Here is a 24466-nt window from a genome sequence, read left to right on the forward strand (position 1 = left end):
GTTTTGTTGGCGGAGGAAACTCAGTTTAAAACCAGTAATTTGCCATGTTATTGGTCTACTTTCCCCCGGTGTAACGAACAACTTAGATCCAACTTAGAAGACTTATGATCTTGAATTATAGGAAAAAGAAAACTTAAATTTTGCGATTTCTCTTCGTACACATAAAGCCTGAAAATGGCAAAGCTGGTATAAATCGCCGAGTCCATCGCCGAGTCCATCTTTAACGCCCTTCTATTTATGCTGGGGGGTGTGTTGCCTCTCAGCCAAGGAGAGTCGTTAAAGCTGCCAGCATGTTCGTGTAAACTCGGAACCTACGTCCAACATTCTGGTTTCATGATCGTTAAGCGGAAAACGAGCAGCCCTTTTCGCTACCTTCTTGGAAGAAGAGTTCTACCGGAAATGTGAGAACTGCACTTCAGCGGTTTCCGACGGCAAATTTCCTCCTAACACAGAAGACTTCAGGACTAGTGCTTAGGCAAAATGGAGTCGCCTACAGCGGATTCTGGCGCTGACTTTATTCTTAATTTATCACCTTGAGGTACATATTAGAATGCTTTTTATGACATGCACCTGTGAGGAAATGCACATTTTTTTCAATGGTATTTGATTGGTATTTAAATTTTCTTCTCTATTGAGGGAAGACAACACGGACATCCAGGTCAACGAGAGCCAGCGACTATTGCTAACACCAAAACCAGAGCTTACTAAAATAATAACGCGCATTATTTACACTGCTTTCTTCTTTAACTAAAAGGCGGGTGCTATTCTTTAACGTAGAGAATGTGATTTAGAACATCAGCGCCAGGGTTGCCAGAGAAACCACACCTCGTGTACCAACGGTTGTAAGCAAATACAGTAAGCCTTGCCAGTTGAGCCACAACACACTCCCCGACTAACTTTCAAAGAAAAATGTAAAACAAACAAACAAAAGAGAAAAAAGACATGACTAAAGTCTGAGGTTGATTCTGTATTGTGTATGAGTATAAGTTTACACAGGAACGATGACAATTGATGTTCATTATCCAGTATTACTCTTCTCTGTTGATTTCTTTGCCAATTCGTTGGCATCGTGTCTTTATGGGGTTTGTTCAATCAGACGACCGTTCAGTTTTTGAATCGGGCGGATATTGTCCAGAATTCTTGACAGACATTTCCGGTAGATGGTGAGCTGAAAAGGAGAAAGAAAACAAGGTAAAAAAAACAAGGTATAAGACAAAGCGTACTTCATTTATTTGTTCTTTTTATTGGTGTGATACGCCGTACTCAAGAATATTTCACTTATACGATTGCGGCCAGCATTGTGAGGAGAGGAAACCGGGCAGAGCTCTGGGAAAACATACGACCATCCGGGTACTTCACTTCAGAAGCCAACCTATCAAAATAATTATTCTAAGATCTGTCACCCGTGTAAGTTGTATTTGCTCACGTAGAATATAACATTTCTTCTAAAGCTTGCTGTCTCACTCATATTATGTATCAAACACACCAGCTTAGACACCGTCTTAACTACCCATTTCGGAGGTCTCTGTGACCGAGGTGATTAGCACGAAAGCGCGGCTCATTGACCAAGGAGTAACCTCCCAATGCTGTCGTTGTCAGTTTAAATCCAATTCATGCTGGCTTCCTCTCCGGTTGTACGTGGGAAGGTCTTGCATCAACCTGCGGATGGTCGTGGATTTCCCCGGGCTATGCCCGGTTTCCTCTTACCACGATGCTGACCGCCGTCATATAAATGAAATATTTTTCAGTACGGCCTAAAACACCAATCAAATAAATAAATAAATTAGTCATTCACGGTATATCTGACAACACGGTGTCGGTGGCTCATAATACAAGTATCCTGTATAAGAAATGCCACTAAGGAATGTTCAGGAAAATAGTTCAGCTTCTTTGGTCACCAGATTTAACCCTTTGCTACCCTGGCTCTTCTAAAACCATATAATGAAACAGTGACCTTACATTGCGCCTTTGATATTTAACGCACAAAACAAAACTTGAAGCGACTCACTGGGTCCCAACTTTAAAGTATCCCATGTTTTAAAATTTCAATACAATATTGACGTGTTTCTCAAAGTGCATACGTCTTTATCTATTTCAACTGTCGTGCCTCCCACAGTTTAATTGTTTTTACTCATTTTCCATTATTTTTTTCATGTTTTTGCCGTTTTCCTAAAAAATTTGAGACCCATCCTATCAACGATTTTTTTTCCAAAATACTCGTAGCGACAGTGGAAAAATTTGTTGGTGTATTCAAACAGCTCACCTGCTTCCTTGAGATCTTCGAAAATTCCTTAAAAACAGTCCAGACGACGCTTTCGAAACACGGTGGGTCTGTGGTTAATCCACCACGATACCTGTAGAACCTGTTGACATTCCATGGCAACAAGCCACGAAGTGCCAGTGGATCGATTTTGATGGAACTGTCTGTAAAGAAAAACCCAGAGATTAAGGAAATGATAAGATAAAAATATTGTTATGATACCAAAATCAATCTAGGGGGGGAAGGGGGGGGGGGGCTCCGTGGCTTAGTTGGTTAGCACGGTAACGCAGGGTAATGACCCAGGAGTCTCTCACCAGTACGGTGGCTGTGAGTTGAAGTCCAGCTCATGCTGGCTTCCTCCCCGATCGTTCGTGGGAAGGTCTGTCGGCAACCTGAGGATCGTCGTGGGTTCCCCCGGGCTCTGCCCGGTTTCCACCCACCATAATGCTGGCCGCCATCGTATAAGTGAAGTATTCTCCTGTACGGCGTAAAACACCAATCAAATAAATAAATCAATCAATCTAGTGTATTGGACAAAACGTTCTCCTGAGTACATTAGGTGGATTTTTACCTTATTAAGGTTATTTCTTTTCAGGTTTGTTTGTCTAGTCTTTTACGCCGTACAGGAGAATACTTTACTTACACGACGTTGTCCATCAAAATTGTAGAGGACACCGTACAGAGCCCAGTGGAAACGACCATTCTAAGAATGCTGGGAGACCCTCCCACCAACGACCACAGAGCCAGCCAGCATCAGCTGGACCGGGTCTTAGAGACACTAACGGCGAAATAATTTCTCAGTTTTACAGCATATTTATTGACCTTTTATTAGACATGCGTTTCATTGATCACTGGGATCTCCCACCTTACGAGGCACGCGCCATCACGTCTTCTTAGCATAAGTATTTTAACAGCCTTATTTGTTTCTTAAAAGAGTCACATTTGACCAATGCCGTCGCCATTATTTCACCAGGCACATACTGGCTTTCCTTTGAGCCGAACGAGGGGAGATCTGTCAGCAACCTGCAGATGTCTGTCGGCTTCCTAAGGGCTCTGTCCCGTTTCCTCCGACCATAATGCTGCCCGTCGGAGTACAATTGAAATATTATTGAGTACGGCCTAGAGCACCAATCAAATAAATCAATGAATAAGTATTACAACATTTCTAGTTGCCTTCCAGTAGACATACCAGCTGTTGACCGCTGAGACCATTGACTTTACCATGCCTTTGCCATAATAAGTTTACACCATGAATACTTTTTCGCTGTCATATTTTTTCTTTTAAAAAAAGACACCAGAATCCCAATAAATAAACACATTCTTACCTGGTCTTGATATTCTGCACAGTTGTCTTATTATCGGTTGTAGGGCGCTGTTGTCATTTTTACTGATCTGCACACAAAAGAAAAAAACCCCCAAAAATATGTGACATAAAGGGCAGTAAAACATAAATCCTTGTCATGTATAACCTACCTACAACGTAGTTAAACTCCATGGGTACACTAAACCACTGTTTGGTTCGCAACGGTCACACTTTCAGCAGTATGCTACTGTAAGACTTGTGCTAACCAGCTGAGGATACAGGCGCACTACATTATTCTGTTTTTCGCTGTGTCTTTTTAACTGCAAAATTTTGCAGGCACTGTGTTAGTTCACAAACTCACTACAGGCAAATCACTAGCAGGTTACTGGCATGCTACTAACTACTTTTTAGCGAACTTTGACATGTAAGGCGCACACATAGGCAACGCAATATGCATGGCATGCTAAAATGGAAAGTATAAAAAGCAGATGTATACGTTCAGAGTAAACGGACTTCTTTTGCACACTGAAATCTTTAAAAACTTCTTAGCTGAGAAAATAAATATTCCCTTTACCTGTAAATCAGGAGATTTGGAATTATTGCAAATTTCAGATGATCAGAACGAAAATCAGGTGATCAGAATCAAATCTCCCGAAGTCATCGTTTTGACTGTGTTATGGCATGCGGGACTTTTTATTTAAACGCACTAGTGAACGGGTTTGCAAAAGTGACACAAGCAAAAGAGTTATCTTTCCCTGAATTAAAAATAATACATCTAATTACCTATGCACAGATAATGGAGAGGAAGGACATTATTACTTTGCATTCTTACAGAATGAGTAGCCGAGACTTTTAATTTATTCTTCAAATGGAATTCTTTGGCAGCTGAATTTTACTTTCTTTTACTGCAGTTGAATTTATAGCTCATTTTTTGGTAAGGATCCAAAAGCAGTACATGTACGTGTATAGTTCTGTATATTTCAATTTTGTATTTGCCTACTTCCGTCCAAAGCACACAGAATATGTATCATTCGCAATCAAAATGTATGTATGTATGTATATATGTATGTATGTATGTATGTATGTGTGTATGTATGTATGTATGTATGTATGTGTGTATGTATGTATGCATGTATGTATGCTTGGTGAATAACATGTACTTATCACAAAATTCAGCTATATGACAACAAGAGTCAAATTGTAATTGTATACGGATTAGCGTGGTTTTCTGTTAATTGCTATTCAGAAATAAATGAGAATCGTCACCTGTTGACAAGTATGCGTTATATACCTTAAACAAAGGCGCTAGGACGGCCAAACCTTGAGGCCTATTTTTAGCCTCATCAAAGTTGCGGTAGTCCGAGGAATAGAACACTAGATGCATCTGAAATCAACATAGAACACATATACAGGAATTTAGAACATTTACTTCTTTATAATGGGACTCAACAAACTAAAAGCCCACATGACAACACTTAACGTAATCTCTTTTAGTTAACGGTCATAGCATGAAGATTCAAGCCCTGTCCGGTGCGGAAACAGTTTTGACAGCAACCTTCATGTGATCGTGAATTTCCTTCAGACTCCGTCCGGTTCCCTCCAATCTTAATGCTGGGTCGAGTCAAACCTAAGACTTTAACAGAGGAAGTTCTAACTTCTTCGCTTGGCGAGGAATAGACTTGTATCAGTATAATGGCTCGGGCGGGGCGCGTTACCTGCCTTCTGTAAGTCGTCTTAGTGAAACAGCACAAAATAAAAGAGCGGTGGAAATCCGTCCTGCGACAAGGAGGTACATTACATGCACCCTAAAGATTCCTTCGTCGTTAGATGACTGAAAAATTGTTGAGTACGACGTTAAACCCCAAGCACTCACTCACTCAATCCAATCGTAATGGTGGTTGCTCTCGTACGTGTACAAATGAAGTATTTTTGATTTGCCACGTGTTAAAATCCTGATTTCGCAAATAATTATGGACATACATGTAGATTATAGACGTCGAAATGTTCTGTAGTCATTAAACAGTAAATTAGCGAAACTTGAGACCAGTTATGTATGAAAGTTTGCCAGGTGTCGATCAAAAGAGTGTATTTTTGTTCACCTAGAAACTCTCTATGCCGTCGTGAAAAGGAAGGAAAACCCTCAGTACCGATAAGACATTATCGTATCATACAATAAGCTCTTCCGGTAGTTTGAAACAAATAGTTACAGCCAATAGGCACAGGTCGAACGAATCCATATGTTCTACCGAGAAGCTCGTCATTTTGTTTCCAAAGACTGTTTCCAAAAATATGCACCTGTTTCGAGCGTCTCACTATTTGGATAGAAGGTTGCCAAAAGGCACTTGGCTTGTGGATACTGAGTTGGAAAATCTGCCATTTTGACCATACGCTTATGAATGTAAAGAAAGAAGTTCCCGTGCGAAAGAAGATCGTTTGCTTCGGTTTGATTCTTAACTATGTGGTAGTGTTGTTAATTCGCTGGTAAGCATGTTTGGGGATTTTCATGCTCCGATTGTGATTATTCGAGATGTCTCGAAACACCGAAGGCTCCTGTATATGTATATTACTTATCTCACATCGTATTTTTTCGAATATGTTGCATTTTAATGCTGTGCGTGTATAAGTGTGTGTGAGTGAGTGATTTTCTTGTTATAGCTGGGTGTGATTCTTACCTCAGCCGGGAAGAACCTCCTGTTGACGCTGTGCTCGGAGCCTCTGTCGTCCTTGGCACCCACGTGGAAGTGCAGCTGGTCCAGGATGTAGCTGGGGGCTGGTAACGCACCATTCCTGATCCTCACAACCTTGTTAAATCCACGGAGTTGGACTGTGCGATGTGATCAAATATGCAATTTGTTTATGTTTGAGATAAAATGAAGACTATATATCACATATCTTGCAATTTTGCTTGAAGATATGAATTAATACTTAAATACGTCCATGTTTCCACTGTATTTAAGATATGTAGTTGCAAATAGTTTAGAATACGCTCGATTTCTGGACACCATTAAAGAGTTCCATCTATCTATTCTTTAACCTGCATGTAACATTTGCCAAAACCGTTGGCAGGTTCTACATAATTGTGTCTTTTTATTTTTAGTCTACAACTTGCGTTATGACTTCAACATTTGACTTACTACTTACTTTGGTCGCCATTGTTGAGGAGTTCAAGTCTGTTGCGGGTGGGTTTGTTAAAGTTTAAGAAGGTGATACGTCCCAATGTGGGATTATTTACAGCCCTTCTGGTTTCAATGATGACTGGAGATTGATTGAGCCCATCACAGAAATCATCTCCAGACTCTGAAAAACAAACAGCTGACTTTGAATTCACCATTGTCACAATAACATAAAGTCAACTCCTTTTCCCCACGCTTTCTAGACTCTCCAGTTTTTTCCATTCAAAAATGTGATCATTATGTTCTGAGACAAAAACCTCTTCAACATAACCATGAAGAAAAAAATAATTAATACATTCCATATCCATTTGATCTCATGTTACAATTGTTTTTAAGACCTGGATGGACTGAGGTATGACGCAATATTGTATGACCATCCCGAGCCAACTAATTATTGTATCGCTTCCATACTTTACATGCATGTACTTACTTACGAATTACCAGTGCGCGCTGTGCGAGTTGTAAAATATTTACTCTAATAGCCAGTGAAGATGAACTTTGGTTTGTAATGTCTATTATGGCGTTGTTGGAACTATGCCATAAAACACGCAAATGCTGGCTGCTGAAGGATAAGAGGCCTTCCAGAGAAATTACATGTAATAGACTTGTATGAACGCTAAATTACATTGCCCCATTTTACAAAATTTCAAGTACCAAATTTTGTTAACGACACTTTTATCCGAGATTAAAATATCTGTCCAATAAAATGACAGTGCGTTAAATCTGTTTGAACAAATTAAAGGAAAATGATTTAAGCCCCGATTCAAAACAGTGAGAAAAGCATTGAACATTCACTGTGGTGTATTTTTTATATGGTTGGGTCCAAAAATGAGGGGGATGGGGCTGACCTCTGCTCTCCATCACACATTTGAAAATATATATTATTACCTGCAAGACACAGAGATCCGCAAATGGCCAGAATGATGGACAACTTCGACATCATAAGAGCAAACTTGTACTTTCACGAACACAGCACACGTCAGTGGAAACTATCTGTGAGAATGTGGCTGATGCCTGCATGTATCACCCATTTATACACTTACCCCTCCCATTCCTCGCTGATAAGAAAAGAAAAAAAATTATACATATGAAACAGAGGACAATTTTACAAGAAGCAGGTGGGTTAGTCACATCCGCATGCTAATCTCCCAAGTCCTGGATAAAGTGAAATACTCTTCCCTGATTTACTGTTCTGTGTTAAATTTATTTTAATTTTCTACTTATGTATGCGGAGTAGGAAATTCTGATATAGTCTTACGATATACCGTTCTGCAGGTAAATTAGGTAAGTTTTTCCGTTAGTATTGTTTTAATTATTTTTGAAAAGAGAAGATTTTCATGACAAAAAAAGTTTATTCCTAGACCATTTAACAGATACTTGATCCTGATTGGTTAAAATTATTAAGTCCTAAAAACTCCATACAGCTTGAGCAGTCGTGGGATAAATCAGTTTTATTTACATACTTATATATCCCGTCAAACGTTTAACCACATGTTTTTGTAACTAAATGGAATTCCTTTCCGCCCAATATACTGCTTCTAAAATCAAGTGTGCATGTAAACTACATAATTTAGAGTTAAAGTTAAATGGATAAAATTGAAAAACGTATATGGCGTTAAACATCATTGAGATCCGATCAGTGAATCAAGCTGGATAAGTCTTTGTTAGCATTCTCCAACTGACAGGTCTAATTGATGTACATCTATCTAGTCTCCAGCAAAACATGTCACAGTATACAATCAGTCTATAGTTTTACACTTTTCTAGTTGTTTAAGATGTCTAATACACTAGGAAAACAGATGTTTAAAATTTAAACGTGTGTTAAACATATGCTTGCAACAGATAATAAACATGCTTAACATTCAACTGTAACACACTTTTAAACATCTTTGACTAACAACTGATAATATGATCGATTTGCACAATTGCTCATATACACAGAAAATCACCCTGTCTAAGCAACACGCAACCCAAGCAACTACATAAATATAAAATCAATACAGGTATTTGTAACATAATGTATTTGTAAAATAAATCCATTTATTTATGATACAAAGACGGGTATTTAAAAAAATGAACAGACTGCTAACAGTTATTACAGTGTATAAATATAACGCACCGATAATTAGGTTTGAAAGAAAACAAAACAAGCATCAACATAATTAAGCGAAATTCAAAAAAACTCCTTAAATAATCAACTAAAGCGTCGACCAGTGATTATAACCCCTGAATAGTTGACCGTTAACCAATGGGTCTATCTGTCGATCAGTGGCCTAGTCGGCGGTACTGTTTACAGTCAATAATTGAATCAATCTGTCGAACTGTGATCTAATCGGCGGAGCAGTTGACAGTCAATAATTGGATCAATTTGTCCAACTTTGATCGAATCGGCGGACATGTTGACAGTCAATAATTGGGTCTATCTGTCTAACTGTTGACAGTCAATAATTGGATCAATATGTCGAGCTGTGATCTAATCGGCGGAACTGTTGATAACCAATAATTGGATCAATCTGTGGAGCTGTGATCTAATCAGCGGAACTGTTGACAGTCAATAATTGGATCAATCTGTCGAACTGTGATCTAACCCGTGGAACTGTTGGCCGTTACTCAATCCACCAGTCTGTGCACCAGTGGTAAAACCGTTTATTGTTATTCCTTGTGAGATCACCAAGAAACACACTTCGTCTCAAAATATTTACCAGCTAATTAAAGTTTCTCCTGATAGTGTGCTGTCGTTTTGTAATATGATGCAAGCTAGTGAAAATCTTAATTTCTGTGAAGGGTACGTTAAACTAAAAAAATAAAGGCCAAATTTTTTTTGAACAGTTACCAAACTTTTCTCTCCTGAGATAAGTTATAATTATTCTAGGCTTGGCTGTTTGGTGACTTATTAATTTTCTTTTAAAACATCATCAAGAAATAAGGTCTACACTTTACACTTACAAGGTACAAATCCTTTAAGTTTATTCTTGGTATATAACGTGCAAGTCACTTTGTGGTGACACAAACCATTACAGTAGCTTCCTCTCGCGAGAGGAAATGTTTTCAAGCGTTTTAAGTAGTATTGTCGGGGTATCCGGTATAAAAACACAGACAGTTAATTGTGATGCATTTAACAGCAGCAAAACACAAATTTATCCCATGTCATTTGTTCATGTTAAGCGACCGAGATGCTAAGGACTTTATTTCTTCTTTTAATTTCAACTTTACTCAGAGATCGTGAAACTACATGCGGACGTATGCGTACAAGACAATACACCATAGCAGATTTATTTGAGTGGTGTTTTAAGTGGTACTGAAAAAAAAGGGGAAAACGTAAGGGTAGTGAACAGATTAAGATTGTTGGATAAAATACATCTTTGGATATAATATTTGATAATAAACTATCTTTTATATGTCACATTAAAATGTTTAAACCTAAATGTACGAAGGCTCTCGATATAATTAAGGTCGTGTCTAGCACTGATTGAGATGTTAACCGATCTGTACGATATTATATATCGTTTTTTAGTGACGTCTAAATTGGACTATGGGTTCATCACTTACAGTTCCGCACGGAAGTCGTGTATCAAAAGGATTCATTGTATTCATCACCAAGGTCTGAGGCTCAACCTTAGTGCTTTTAGAGCCTCACCAGTAGAGATGTTATGCGTCGAAGCTCATGCACCTTCTTTGTATAACCGACATATTCATCTCAGCCTCCAATATGCTACAAACCTTAAAGCTCATCCAACAAACCCTGCATACGACTGCCTTTTCAATCCATTATGTGTGGATAAATTTAATAGCTGTCTAAATTAATTTGAAGGACTGAATTGTGGAAGCCAACATCAGCCTAGAAGATATAAGTCCAGTGTCTTTCAGGAATCTCGTCCATGGCTACTTCCAGAACCTAATTAGTAAACAAAGTTAAAATCAGTACAAATCCTCTTATATTTCATCAAAGCTTTTCTGAAATTAAGGTTAACTATGCGGATGATAAATTTATATATGTTGATGGGCCAAAGGACGTGAAAAAAGAGTAGCGTCCGCGGTTATCTTGGAGCAGCGAGCCACCTCTCTTAGTCTTCCATCCTCTCCTTCAATCTTCTCAGCCAAAGCTATACTCCTGGGTTTTTAATGTGTTTCTTCTGGGCGTGCCCAATGGGTAATGGGTAAGCTATTATATTCTGATGGATACCGGATCATATTGGTATCCATAGAAACACAGTCGTAGACAGGAGGCTTGAATCAAGACTGGCTTGAATAAAGCTATATCACAAATAAAAAATACCTTACACAGTCTATAAGTTAAATATGTTTAGATATATTCTCCGCCTTTGGCAGAGTGAATAAGATCTACAACCACATAATAAACTGTGCGCTATTCACCCTGTATTTGGCTATGATACTAAAGTGATGTTTCGCAGAGAACAGGTAGTTTCAACGAGGTATCGTATTCGGCATTTTCGTCTAACCCACCGTTTTATTCTTGATGGGGGCTCTCCCCGGGAGTGTGTTGGATGTGATGCTCAATAAGGTATCAAACATGTCCTGGTTGGATGTGTGGATTTCGCCCATGCTCGGTCAACTCTATATATGCTTTCTTTGACAGCATTGCTGGCGATGCTCTCATAAAATACTTGAGGTCCCATGTCCTGTATCATAAAACATAGATTGTATTTATTACTATTAATATTATTAATAATAACGTTTTTGATGCTCACCATCATATCGAAAACCAATCACCGTCTCGTGTTTTCAACTTGTTCTCGCATCTGTGTGGCTGAAACATTGCCGAGGTGGCGTTAAGCCATAAACATTCATTCATTCATTTGTAATCAAGAACATTTCACTAATATTTTCATTATGGTGAATGGAAAACATTTATGGGCTGGTGCGTTATGTTATGTATACTTTATATTATCCTGTAAACAAAATTGAAAAAAAAACAAGGTCAAGGTCATTTAGCCCTGAGCTTTATCTTTTATAACATTTTGTTGCATTTGATGGTAGGAAAGTAAAATATGGCGGTCACATTAACTATATTTTAAATACAGTACTCTCATACGTGTCGAACACTCCGACATGTCTTAGTCTCATACCCAGATTAAAACTTTAGCCTATCTTCGTCTTCTCACTGAAACTGTTTTATCAGAATACTTCCCAGATATCGCTTACACGCATCATTCTGTTTTGTTGTGAAACGAAAAAGTGAACTACATCATTTTTCTACTCTTTGTTATTTAATTTGAAATTATGCCAAAAAGTAACAAAACGAATCAGGTAATTGTTATGTTTTAATTTCCATTAATTCTGTCAACATCTTTAAATGGTGATTTCATGTTTCCAGAAAAAAACACACAACAAAGTAGTTATTCTGACGGATGTCTAGTAATTCACCTTGGTTACATCAAATTTGAATTTAACGTGACGTGCCAGACACTTTCTGATACGTGGACACAAAGATACACATGTTGTTTCACGGTACACGGGTTTTCAGCCAAACATGATCTAGTACCATTAAGAATATCGGCAATGCACCTCTATTCTTCTTACTCCCTTATATCATGATCGTCACATTACTCAAACACTGATAAAGCCTGTGGTATGTGAACACCGCATTTAGTAATGTGTTTGTGGCGTCACGGTTCAGTCCACACTACCTTACGAGATAACAAATGACTAAGTGCATGTGGATTGACGTTGAACCGAGTTTGGGATATAGGGATGACGATGCATAGCCTACAGCCAGACCACGACTGAGGCTTTGGAGACAAAAACTGTTGTAAGTAAACCTGTACACATGATTGCAAGAAATGAGAACAAACCAGCAATCGTCTTTCAAAACTATTGTTTCAGAAAATTATATTATTTTTGCAGTGGGTGTATCTTATAAACTCTCTCTTTAGACCTTTTGCCTAGAAAGTGAACAAAAGCACTTCTTTTCATCGCATTTTACAAACACTGTCTGTACGTCTATTTTTCTATTCCAAAATGTTTCGAAAAAAAACTTTGGACATGCCCAGATAGCACAGCTGGTCGAGCGTCCGCTTCGGGAGCGTAGATCCAGCATCAGTCCTGGGTTGAGTCACACCTAAGACTTTAAAAGAGGAACTTCAAACCTCGTTTGGTGTTCAGCTTGAAAAGGATAGTGCAACGACTGGTTGACCTGTATCAGTATAATGGGTCGGGTGGGGTTCCCTACTTGGCTTTGGTAAGTCGTCTTTAGTAAAGCAGCACTAGATAAAAGAGCAGTGGAAATTAATCCTGGAAGAAAAAGGTACATTACATACAACTTGAGGATTCCCTCGTCGTCATATGACTGAAAAATTGTTGAGCATGGCCCCAAGAAATCACTCACTCACTCAAAATAGCTTTGTTTGTTGATATCAATCTTACAGTCGGTCTTGTGACTGTAAGAGTCAATCTTCAGCAAAGGGCCAGTGTACACATTTTAAATTACAATAACAAAACATTTTAATTGTTGTTGTGTTTGATACTAAATCTTAAGCCATTCGATTAATATGTGCTAGGGTCTCTTTGCGTTGTTTCAATATGATCAGTTGACAATACAGCGTTTGGTTTTTACGCCGCACTCAAGAATATATTGACTGATGCAACGGAGACCATCATTATGGTGGGAGAAAATTTGGAGGTTACTGGCAGTGTTCTTCAAACACGTGTAGAAGTTCACGGGCAGCACTTTTTGGGTCCAGCGCCACAGTTGTGATCTCTGTAATCAACGCCATTTCACGTAGGACCATGAGGCTTTGGTCAAAAATATTGATAGAACAGCGGTTGCTTACGCTTCTTTCTGTTAATCATCAAAGCAATATTGTTATGGTTTCAAAAAAGCTGCCAAACGCTTTTTAAATGGCTTGATAGTCTTCGTTTCTAACAAAAACGTACCCGATCCTTGCTGAAATTGGCTGTAAGGGAAGTTTTGCTTACTTTCAAAGCCAGAGGTACAGTGGTGATAACTGTGCCGTTATGGCTCTTGTTATTCAGACTAGGTGAAATAAATTTAACATTTCTGTTGAACTCCGAAAAATCTTTCACACGTTGAGAAAAGCTTACCCATGAATACCCAGTTCCGGAGTATTGAATGAAAAAGTATATACAGAACTGTATTTGTGAAAACTAATCTAAACAGATGTCAGATCTAGCATTTATTAATTACTAATTGCGACAATGTCAGGATTCATATTCCACGAAATATAAATATCGAATACAATGGCGTACGAATCGGACAAAAGCTGAAACACAGAAGTTGAAAACACTCAACGAATATAACTTAATAACAAAACATCTATTTGTACGTTGAAATGTCTGGCAGACATCTGGAGATGGTCGTGAGTTTTCCGCCGGCTTTCCCCTTTTCCGCCCACAATACTGCAGCCAGCCATTTTACTATTAAAACATTTTTTGTGTACGGCGTAAAATACGAATCGTACGAATGAATGAATGATTATGGATTAACGCCGCATCGGCAATATTTCAGCCATATCGAATTGTACGAGGAAAGGCCTGTCAGTAACCTGCGGATGGACGTGGGTGGGCCGTGGGCTCTGCAATCTTACCTCCAACGATAATGTTCCCCGCCGTCGTATAACTGACATATTCCTAAGTACGGCGTATACTACCATTAAATTAAATCAATGAATCTACGAAAACACAAAACCAGTACATGTCTAAGAGAAATGTATACTAAAATATACAGGTGATTTCTTTCTAAACTCGTTCAGACAGATGTATAAACTAGGAAATCGGTAGGTCAAGTACACTAGTCAAAGAGTACAGGAACAAACTGTGGCTGAGGAGGTCGCTGGTATTGGGGATGATGTCGGTGGTAGAAGCATCACACCAGCAAATGGATTTTCTAAACCTCTCTTTACAATCTTACATCTATGCATCGAAGCAGACATTCGTATAACAGCTATCCACCAGTAAGGGTGGTCCGGGTTAATAATCGCAAGACTAATTCCCAAAACGACGTTTAACACAAATTACCATAAGGTAAGACAGTATACAAAGTACGAAAATGGGGTGGCGATTTTCAATGAAAATTTTTTTTCAAGGAAAGACGCAAGGTATATTTTAGGCGGCTAAGTGAAATCAGTTTTCAAGCCGTGCACCATGCTAGAATATCAGCTGTCAATAACAAAAATGTGTACCTTTAGACGCGCTTTGGTTGCAACTGTTCATATATCCAACGTGGCGATCTCATTCAACATAATAAATATACAGCCCGTAGCCCCGGGTTGAGCGGTATTAGACACAATCATGAAGAAGAGCACCATAGATTCTGACCGCTTTGTCCATATTTACTTACAAGAGAACTGTACTCATTGTAAAATTTAAGACACTTGGAGAAAGGGCGTTTGAGGGAGTAACCTTGACACATTAGCTTTCGCAGTATTAACTTGTGACGCTGATTGAAATCGTCGCACAACACGCAGGATGTAACAAATGCTAGAAGGCAAGATATGTACACACCGTATGCCGGGCCATTCAGTATATTGCTGTCCAAGTGAGGTCAATTTACAATGTCAAAATTAAAAATATGCCTCTCGTTGTACATCTACGAGAGGGGAAACCGCTTTGTCTTTGTACAAAGATAGGTCCAGATAAAAAGTACCATCTGGAGAGTCTGTGGTTTCCTTTAAATCCAGCGAAGGTGGGTTGCTATATGTGGATTGTTTAAAGCTGGGGCACAATTTGTACTCACATGAATACCTATACAGGGTTGATATATATTTACCCCGAATTTCACATCGATGAGAAATTCAAGCAGCTCTATGAGCATGTAAACATTCCATGAATGATAACCTTTGTATGTAATTGAGCTGAAGAAGACTTTATTACCTTTCACGTTAATGTAGCGATGACCGGTTTTGTTAAATACCGATGTAATTAGTGATGAGATTCTATCAATAACATCTGTGTGAGGAACTGTTTTATGACTGGCGAAATGCCAAGTAGAGAGGTCCTTAATCTGTACGTGTATTTGAAGGTCTAGCTCTTCAATGAGATGTTTTAAATTTTTAAATTTACACACACTCTTAAAGCCTGAGTTTTTTTTTCAATTGCACAACAGTGCTTTTTCCAAAATGGCTTTACTTCTTGCAGTGCAACTTTGCACTACTTTGGTTGTGCAACTTATCGATCCCGCAATAAAGCGAGCATTTTGTAGAGGTTGATGCATTTTTTGGAATCCAATAAAGTTGTGATACATCGGTGCGAGGGAAAGGTACGAATACTCTCCTCTGTTTGAGAAAGGACTCTGGTTTTTAAGTAGTTCCTCCAGCGTATTGATCTCTCCAAAATACGTTGATGTTGCGGCAGTTGTTGTAGTAATATTAGGTCATTCTTCAAGAACATGGTAGTAATAATTCTTGTAGACAAATATTATGTTATTACGGGCTTTGTCCGCATTATCAATAACGTATTTTCTTGAAAGGTCATCAAGTACATTTCCCACGATAGGATCCTTCAGAACTTGTTTGACTGTCGCGTGCATTGGTACCAATGTGGTGGATTGCATACACAACCTTTTCTGACTATCTCAAGCCAGGTGTTAAGGGCTGAAAGCAAGTTTATTTGTCAAGTTTTGGAGCACCGAAAGAACAGTTTTCCTATTAGCTCTTATATGTATCTCTCTCGGCTTCCTATACATGCCATCTCTCACGAGGAGGGGCCTCCGTGGCTCAGTTGGTTAGCGTGCTAGCGCAGTGTGATGACACAGGGGCCTCTCACCAATGTGGTCGCTGTGAGTTCAAGTCCTGCTCATGCTGGCTTCCTCTCTGGCCGTATGTGGGAAAGTCTGCCAGCAACCTGCGGATGGTCGTGGGTTTTCCACGGGCTCTGCCCGGTTTCCTCCCACCATTATGCTGTCCGCCGTCGTAGAAGTGAGGTATTCTTGAGTTTGGCGTAAAACACCAATCAAATAAATTAATAAATAAATCTCACAATCAGATTTCGACGGTTATCATTATTTACAATATTAACGTTAATGGGGAAGACATGTTTACATGTATGGTAGGTAAAATCTGACGATTCACACCCACAGCTGACGTATAATCGGACTTACTAAAATCCTTAACTGCTTTCATGTAATTAGATATCTGAGAAACAATTGGTTTAGTATATCGAAAGGAAATGCATGGAGGCTGCCGTATGTTGAAGCGCACATTGCCATGATTCGTAACTTCTGGGTCATTTTAAAACTCGAGGAATGTTGATCAAATCAAGACTCCTGTCTAGTTAGTTTAATTTTAGGAACAGTCTATTTTAGCAGTCTGATGTATTCTGACTGGACAGTTAATGGCATTTTACATGCCAGAAACCGGCAAGCATAACAACACCCTCTGTTTGTACAAACTTTCTGGAACGCAACACCAGTTGAACTCCGGAGCACCACTATGCAAATGAAATATATGCCGACAAATAAAGACGATTGGAATAGTAATTTCTATGGAAATGCACTTGGGAATTTAATGTAAAATATCTTTACGAACTGGACAGTGTATAGGTGAGTGGTACACGCTGGGTGCCTCGAAGTAACCACGGAAACAGGTTGACAACAAAATGAAGACATTTATTTATTTGATTGTTGTTTCACGTCGTATTCAAGAATATTTCACTTATACGACGGCGGGCATCAGTATGGTGGGAGGAAACCGGGCAGAGACCGGGGCTAACCCATGACCATCCGCAGTTTGCTGAGAGACCTTCCCACGTACTGCCGGAGAAAAGGAAGATAACAATAATAATAATAATAATAATAATAATAATAATAATAATAATAATAATAATAATAATAATAATATATTAATAAGTAACGGACAAAAAGAAATGGAGACATGCATTCATATTAGTTGCATTTGCATTGGCTATGATACTTGTCAGTTTCTTGTCCGTTCGTATCTAGCAGTTTTTTTTCTTATACACTTAGTTTGCCTTTTAAATAAACAAATACCGCCAAGCTTTTTTTTCTCTTTACTTTAATGCTGGCGGACAGATTTTGTAAACCCTTGTAATTTAATTACTTGCAATCGAATATTTGTAAGAGATTTCCATAAGTGTTATGTAAGCTTTGTTACAAGTTACGTGGTCTTCAACAAACGCAAGACGGCGTGCGTTCTCAGCCACACGCGCTAGATAGACCATGTAACGCATTCGGACTTTCAAATTTAACAACAAAAAAGAAAAGACTCCTGTTAATTTTTTATTGTTCAGATTTAATGAGTTTACAGAGGAACGATAAAAATCGATTAATGCATATTCTGTGAGTACATAACTATATAGTATCACTCTCTTCTATGTCGATTTCTCAGCCAAGGCGTTTGCATCACATCATTAAGGAGTTTGTTCAATCAGGCGACCGTTTAGCTTTTGAATCTCGCGGATGTTGTCCAAAATACTTGACAGACATTTTCGGTAGACAATCAACTGAAAGATAAAAGAAAAACTTAATACAAATCCAACATCCACTAAGAAATGATCTCTTTTGAAATATTTGGTTTTCTATAGCTGTGATCTATAACTTGGTAGTGCTTGTCTGTTGCTTTCAAATGTACTGCCTCAATGAAATGCAAGAGCAATGACCTCAAAAATGACACCGCTTCATACACTTAGGGTTTCACTGACAGTGGAAAAATCAAAATTATGTTTATTAAGGTTTTACTTGTATGAGCAAAAACGATGAAGTACTATTACTATGAGCGTTAAATTCTCCAAAAAGACCCAAATCAGCATTTCAGTCCTACTATAACCATTCCTCTATGAAAGCTCAAGAAACTGTTAACGGACTGGAGATATTCTAATATGACAACAGTAAAAATGCCACAACACAGTAGCGGCTCTTATAGGGATTTTCCCAAATACATATAGCGAAACAAGATCGCTCACATACATGTAGTGAGCTCACGTAAATATAGCGACACAAGATCGCTTACATACAGTACATGTAGTGAGCTCACGTAAATGTAGCGACACAAGATCGCTCACATACATGTAGCGACACAAGATCTCTCGCATAAATGTAGCGACACAGTATCGCCCACATACATGTAGCGACACAAGATCGGTCCTTGCAAGAGATCAGTGGACTCACCTGCCTCCTTGATATGGTAGCAAATTCTTTAAAAATTGTCCAGACGACACTTTCGAAACACGGTGGGTCGGAGGTCAAGCCACCCCGATACCTGTAGAACTTCTTGACGTTACCAGGCAGCAGGCCGCGCAACGACAGCGGATTTATTTGTATGCTGCTCTCTGTATAGAAACACCACAGAAGCATGAATATAGTTTACTCGAAAAAATGTATATCAAGGTAATTTATCGTCCTATACTTGTCGAACCATTGTGTTTGTGCAACTTGAAAGAAACAACGTCGAACTAACAAGAGCATGCTTACCTGGTCTGGAGATTCGGCACAACTGATTTATTATCGGTTGCAAGGCTCTGTTGTCATTTCTACTGATCTGCGGAAACAAAACGCCAAATAAAACCTCGTAATACATAAAATTACACGTGAATTTCAAAACTCTGAATGTCGCATGACATCGTCTCAGCAATACCTTTCAGCATTGCGCGCGCATGACTTGTAGTGGTCTTTTAGATATAAGTAAAAAATCTGCGAGTATTGTGACTATTTAAACTATTACTCTAAATTAGTTTAAACCTGCGAGTATTGTGACTATTGTAAAATCTTACAAGAAGCCTTTTAAATCCATTCAACAGAGTCAGTACAAATAAAGTACAACTAGGCTAGTTGCACGATATGGGATATCACCAGAGAAACTTCACGTTGGCATTCATGTATACGCTTTGTCGCATATAGGCATATGTGTACGCATATCTGTATCCGTCGTAAACGTATATGCGAACATTTCCACTTCCTGATTTTCCTGTTTTTCACTCTTCTTCACTCCGAAATTAGACAGGATGTTGCTACCCATGACCATAATAACGGAGTGATAATAGTCTTTTTCACTTTTCATGCAGAATAATTAGAACTATCCTTGCATGACATTCGTATTCGTGTCAAAGTGTTTGCATTGCGGATGATAACCGGTTGGATCACAGGAAACCGCCTGTATATCACCAATGTACGAGTCCATCCGAAACCTAGTTTATTATGCATGAAATGACAGAGCGGAAATTGTACGTGTATATTGTCTTGAGGGTATGTTGATGTTACATACTCGTTACATTCATGCTACATGCCTGTTACATTTGTGTTACATACCTGAAACAGAACTCCCAGAACGGCCAAACCTTGGGGCCTATTTTGAGCCTCATCAAAGTTGCGGTAGTCCGACGAATAGAAAACCAGATGCATCTGAATCAATATAGATTATATATATATATATATATATATATATATATATATATATATATATATATATATATATATATATATATATATATATATATATATATATATATATATATATATATACTGCAATTAACGGCCTTTAGACCAGCAATTCAGGTAAGTATGTATAATTAGTAACCATAATCGACTGTGATACATGCAAACTTTTTTCAATACTTCCAGGTAATTATATTACGTTAAAATTATGTATATATTTAAATCTGTGATTCTAGTTTACATAATTAAAACAGTCTTTTCTTATTTGACTTTGGATATTGTTTGACCATTTGACGGCGTGAAAATTGATACGGGTTGCGCTTACCAAACTGCAAATATCTACATACTACATGCTAGTTTGCAAAATGTGAGACACGTACGTTGGAGGGTTGTGGGTTTCCCCCCTTTATAAGTGAAATATTCTGAAGTACAGCGTAAAATGCCAGTGAATTACCTAAATTAATTAATAATAAAGTAGAACCTGCACAAAGCATTACCTCAGCCGGGAAGAACCTCCTGTTGACGCTGTGCTCGGAGCCTCTGTCGTCCCTGGCACCCACGTGGAAGTGCAGCTGGTCCAGGATGTAGCTAGGGGCTGGTAACGCACCATTCCTGATCCTCACAACCTTGTTAAATCCACGGAGTTGGACTGTGCCATGTGATCATACATACATGCAATTATGAAATCTGCAAGACCTGAAAACCTACTGACATGAAAGCACACCAAATGCGTTTTTCTTTATAACAGAATAGCAAATTGAACACGCTTACTGCATATTCTCCTTTCAGTCAACACATTCATCTCTTTATATTTCCAACCTGACCCTGCTCGTTCCTGTCCCTAATACGATGGCATCCATTCGTTTACCACGAGTAGAAAAGTCGCACGTCCAGACTTTCTCCACCGTAACGCTGGCTGCCGTTATAAAAATTAAATATTCTTGAGTTCGACTTAAAACACCAATCACATAAATAAAAATGCACAAGGAACCTATTACATCGCAGCATGGTGTTTATTTGTCACGTGACATACCGTACCTAGGTCATATTAGCTGAGCACATACAACCAATCTGTGTCCGCCTGCTCAGTTTCAAGCTAAGAACACGGTTTCTTGGAAACTGTAACCATTCACATGTATCTCGCTTCAACCATGTGTTTGTATATACTTAAAGTCAAAATGAAGGAATCAGTAATAATAAGCTACAGTTTTTGTTGAAGTTAATTGTTGAAGGCAACTGAAATAAGACTATAGGCCAACTTTGCAGAAGCATCACGAATGTTACGTAAGGAATTAGGAGCAAATCGCTTGGATAAGATCGGATTTTGGGCGACATCTTCCTGTTCTCTGACCTAACATTTGTCAAAATCACTTGCAAATTCTACATTAAATGTATCTGACCTCACTTGCCTGATACCTCACTCACGACATGTACGTACTTTGTTCGCCAGTGTTGAGGAGTTGTAACTTGTTGGGCGTGGGTTGGTGAAGTTCACGAAGGTGATCTCTCCCAATGTCGGATTGTTCACCACTCTTCTGGTTGAATGTTCACATGGGGATTGATTGAGTCCATCACAAAAATCGTCTTCAGTATCTGGAAAACGACGCTTAAATCTATGCATCGAAAGAGCACGTTTGTATGCTAGCCGTCAGCGTACAAATTCAATTGTATGCTGAACAGCAATTTATTTGATTTAATTAAGAGGTTCTCGCAGATTCCTATGCAGTATGCTTAGGAGACAAACGAACTTTGATTTGCAACACCAGCCGCCGAGGAAAATAGTTCCGCAGAAGGACCATTTTGGGGAAAGTCCATTTCCACTTGTTATATACATCCATGTCACAGTAGAGTAATATGAAAATATTTTTCTAACATTATGCACACAACAATTAATAACAATTCCAAAAAGCAATACAGATATACAAGGAGCGTGTTACCTGCAAAGCACAGGGATCCGCAGATAGCCAGAAGGAGGTACAACTTCAACATGATCAGAGCAAATCTTACACACTGCAAGTGAAATGCTGTCTGTGAATATTGTACAGCTACCACATATTTATACAGGTACACCTACCATTCGTCATAGATTACAATACAGTAATATACAGCAGAATACATGGCAATTTCCGCGAAAGTAACTCGGTAAACCACACCCATTTGTAGTACGTCAAATAGCCGTTTGGTCCCATGAAGGAAGTTCTGAATGAAGGGAAATTCTGTCTCCTGGTTGGCAGTTCAGTGTTGAAGTTCTTCGGGTTTTTTTCCCTTGTATGTAAGCTGAGCAGTTTTCTTTTTTACCAGGATTCACCATAAAATATATATCAAACAAAGTTCTCGGTGTAAAGTGACTCAGTATTGTTTCACTTCTTGTTAAAAAGATATTCGTGTCAACAAAGAATATTATTCTTAGAGCAGTTAAAACACGCACCATTGTTATTCAGGTCCTGATTGGTTAAACTCGCGAGATCTGGATCAAGTTACAACATCGGGAGCAATGGTACAGAAAAGTTTTTTTAATATCATGTAAGATTATTTCAACCACATGTTTTTAGAATAACAGTCAACAATATTTTTCTAAATCCATTTTACTAGGTGGTCTATCAGATGTACTGCTATTAAAAGTATATTAATATATATATATATATATATGTGGACACAGACATTTGTATACCAGGCGCCGACCGGTAAGAACTTCCAACATTAAAACTTGCTAATTATTACACTTATGGAAGACCAACTGCCTGCCGCCCAAAGAGAGTGCAGATCTGTCCGTCACGTATGGGACAGTAACATGCCAAATATCTGGTGATTTATATCCTCTGTGATATTGGTTTACTTCATCCATAATATTGTCCAACATCAAACAGATACAATTTCGTTGACCATCATTTTAAACAATAACCAGATCAAATGATATAATTCTCTGGCCCTGGGAACACGAATCGCCCTTAAACTTAATTCAAAATTTCAAATCACTTTAAAATTCTTATTTCTTAAGTATCATGGTCAAAATATTGTTGACAATGTAAATTTTGGGTAAGTTATGGTAAAACAAATACCAGCCACAATTACGGAAAGGAACATACTCAGTTTAATGAATCTAAGTTTGGCTTAAGATTAAGATCGCTTCGTGAACCCAGGACCCCGGAGGTCTATAAGAATGACACTTTGAAGGCAAAGAGTGAGTGAGTGAGTGCTTGGGGTTTAACGTCGTACTTTTAACACTTGTTCAATCATCATACAGATACAACGAAGGAATCCTTATAGTTCATGTAATGTGCCCCCTTGTTGCAGGTCGGATTTCCACCGTTCTTTTAGCAAATGCTGCTTCACTAAGACACTTTACCGAAGGCAAGTAATGCGGCCCCGACCGAGCCATTATACTGATACGGGTCAACCAGTCGTTGCACTATCACCTTCATGGTGAAAGCCAAGCGAGGTGAAGGCAAAGAGAACGAGGTGATGGTTATTTCCAGGAGCCAGTTCTAATTATTAAATCTTGCGTTGAATCAAATGTGTCACATCGCACGAAATCCAAAACTTTTATACTTTTTAATTGTTTAGGATGGCCGTTATTATATATAATGATAATAAAAATTATGCCCTGAAAGGGGCTGGGTAAACATGCAAATGATTAGCTGCCAGTTTCAGCCAAAATCTGATTAAATTATGTACATCTCTGATAAAAGTATTTTCAACTATTTCCCACAGATTTCCTTGTGTAATTTGTAATTTTGTAAATTCGAATCTTTCTGGTCGTATGAATTTCTTTCCTTAGTTCTTCAAAAATACACGTTGATTTAACATATTTACAAATATCTCAAAAGCTTGAAGGTAATTATTCTGGAATAACATTGTCGATTTGTAGTGACATGAGTATCTTTATGTTGGATAAGCAAAACTCTTCGTTGTGAGAGGAATTATTGTGGAGCTTTTGAAACATGTTGGTGTGGATATCCAGGGCGAAACATAGACAGTGAAATATGACACTATCAAAGTACACAGTTTTAATACTAGCATAATATTTAAAAAAATATTTAAAAATAAAAGCAAAAAAGAAAATTCACTAAAAGAAATATTTCTCTGAGGTAGAAAATGCGTTTGTTTCTGTGATTTTTAGGATGCGAGTTATTTTGAAGCAATCGAATGATATGTTTTTAACATCAATAAAGCACAAATAATTTGATATTTTTCAAAACATCCTCGATAGCAATGAAGATAATAAGAAAGCGTAATAAACTACTCCTACAAGTAGTCCATATGCATATATTTGAATTACCTGTATTTTTTTAAAAAATGTATGTAAAAAAAAACATACTAAGAAAAATTGTTGACAATATTCAATTCAACATTATATTATTCCTAAC

At 38.3% G+C, this 24466-nt stretch overlaps 2 protein-coding genes across 2 annotated transcripts; both read right to left on the reverse strand.

Annotated features, from left to right (window-relative positions):
• Positions 1-1075: 1075 nt before the first annotated feature.
• On the reverse strand, positions 1076-7676 carry LOC135462508 (carbonic anhydrase 9-like). The gene is made up of 7 exons (XM_064739734.1): positions 7625-7676; positions 6705-6860; positions 6236-6387; positions 4855-4947; positions 3586-3652; positions 2264-2424; positions 1076-1168 (listed from the first exon to the last, which is right to left on the reverse strand). Exons 1-7 carry the CDS (start codon positions 7674-7676, stop codon positions 1076-1078), a joined length of 774 nt encoding a protein of 257 aa, XP_064595804.1.
• A 10403-nt stretch (positions 7677-18079) lies between these two features.
• LOC135462509 (carbonic anhydrase 9-like) lies at positions 18080-22088 on the reverse strand. Its single transcript, XM_064739735.1, has 5 exons — positions 22037-22088; positions 20597-20748; positions 19140-19206; positions 18837-18997; positions 18080-18172 (listed from the first exon to the last, which is right to left on the reverse strand). Exons 1-5 carry the CDS (start codon positions 22086-22088, stop codon positions 18080-18082), a joined length of 525 nt encoding a protein of 174 aa, XP_064595805.1.
• Positions 22089-24466: the final 2378 nt, after the last annotated feature.

This window comes from Liolophura sinensis, chromosome 2, assembly GCF_032854445.1.
Source record: "Liolophura sinensis isolate JHLJ2023 chromosome 2, CUHK_Ljap_v2, whole genome shotgun sequence".
Classification (NCBI taxonomy): Eukaryota; Metazoa; Mollusca; class Polyplacophora; order Chitonida; family Chitonidae; genus Liolophura; species Liolophura sinensis.

Bases quoted from the DNA above. Each gene is read 5' to 3' on its own strand.
- LOC135462509 (XM_064739735.1), bottom strand. From the start codon at position 22,088: ATGTTGAAGTTGTACCTCCTTCTGGCTATCTGCGGATCCCTGTGCTTT. The intron at 19,207-20,596 runs GTAATGCTTTGT...TTGTTTCCGCAG, and splicing joins GGAGGTTCTTCCCGGCTGAG to ATCAGTAGAAATGACAACAG. The intron at 18,998-19,139 runs GTAAGCATGCTC...GTTTCTATACAG, and splicing joins GTGCCGAATCTCCAGACCAG to AGAGCAGCATACAAATAAAT.
- LOC135462508 (XM_064739734.1), bottom strand. From the start codon at position 7,676: ATGTCGAAGTTGTCCATCATTCTGGCCATTTGCGGATCTCTGTGTCTT. The intron at 6,388-6,704 runs GTAAGTAGTAAG...CACATCGCACAG, and splicing joins CCTCAACAATGGCGACCAAA to TCCAACTCCGTGGATTTAAC. The intron at 1,169-2,263 runs GTGAGCTGTTTG...TCTCCTTTTCAG, and splicing joins CGAAGATCTCAAGGAAGCAG to CTCACCATCTACCGGAAATG.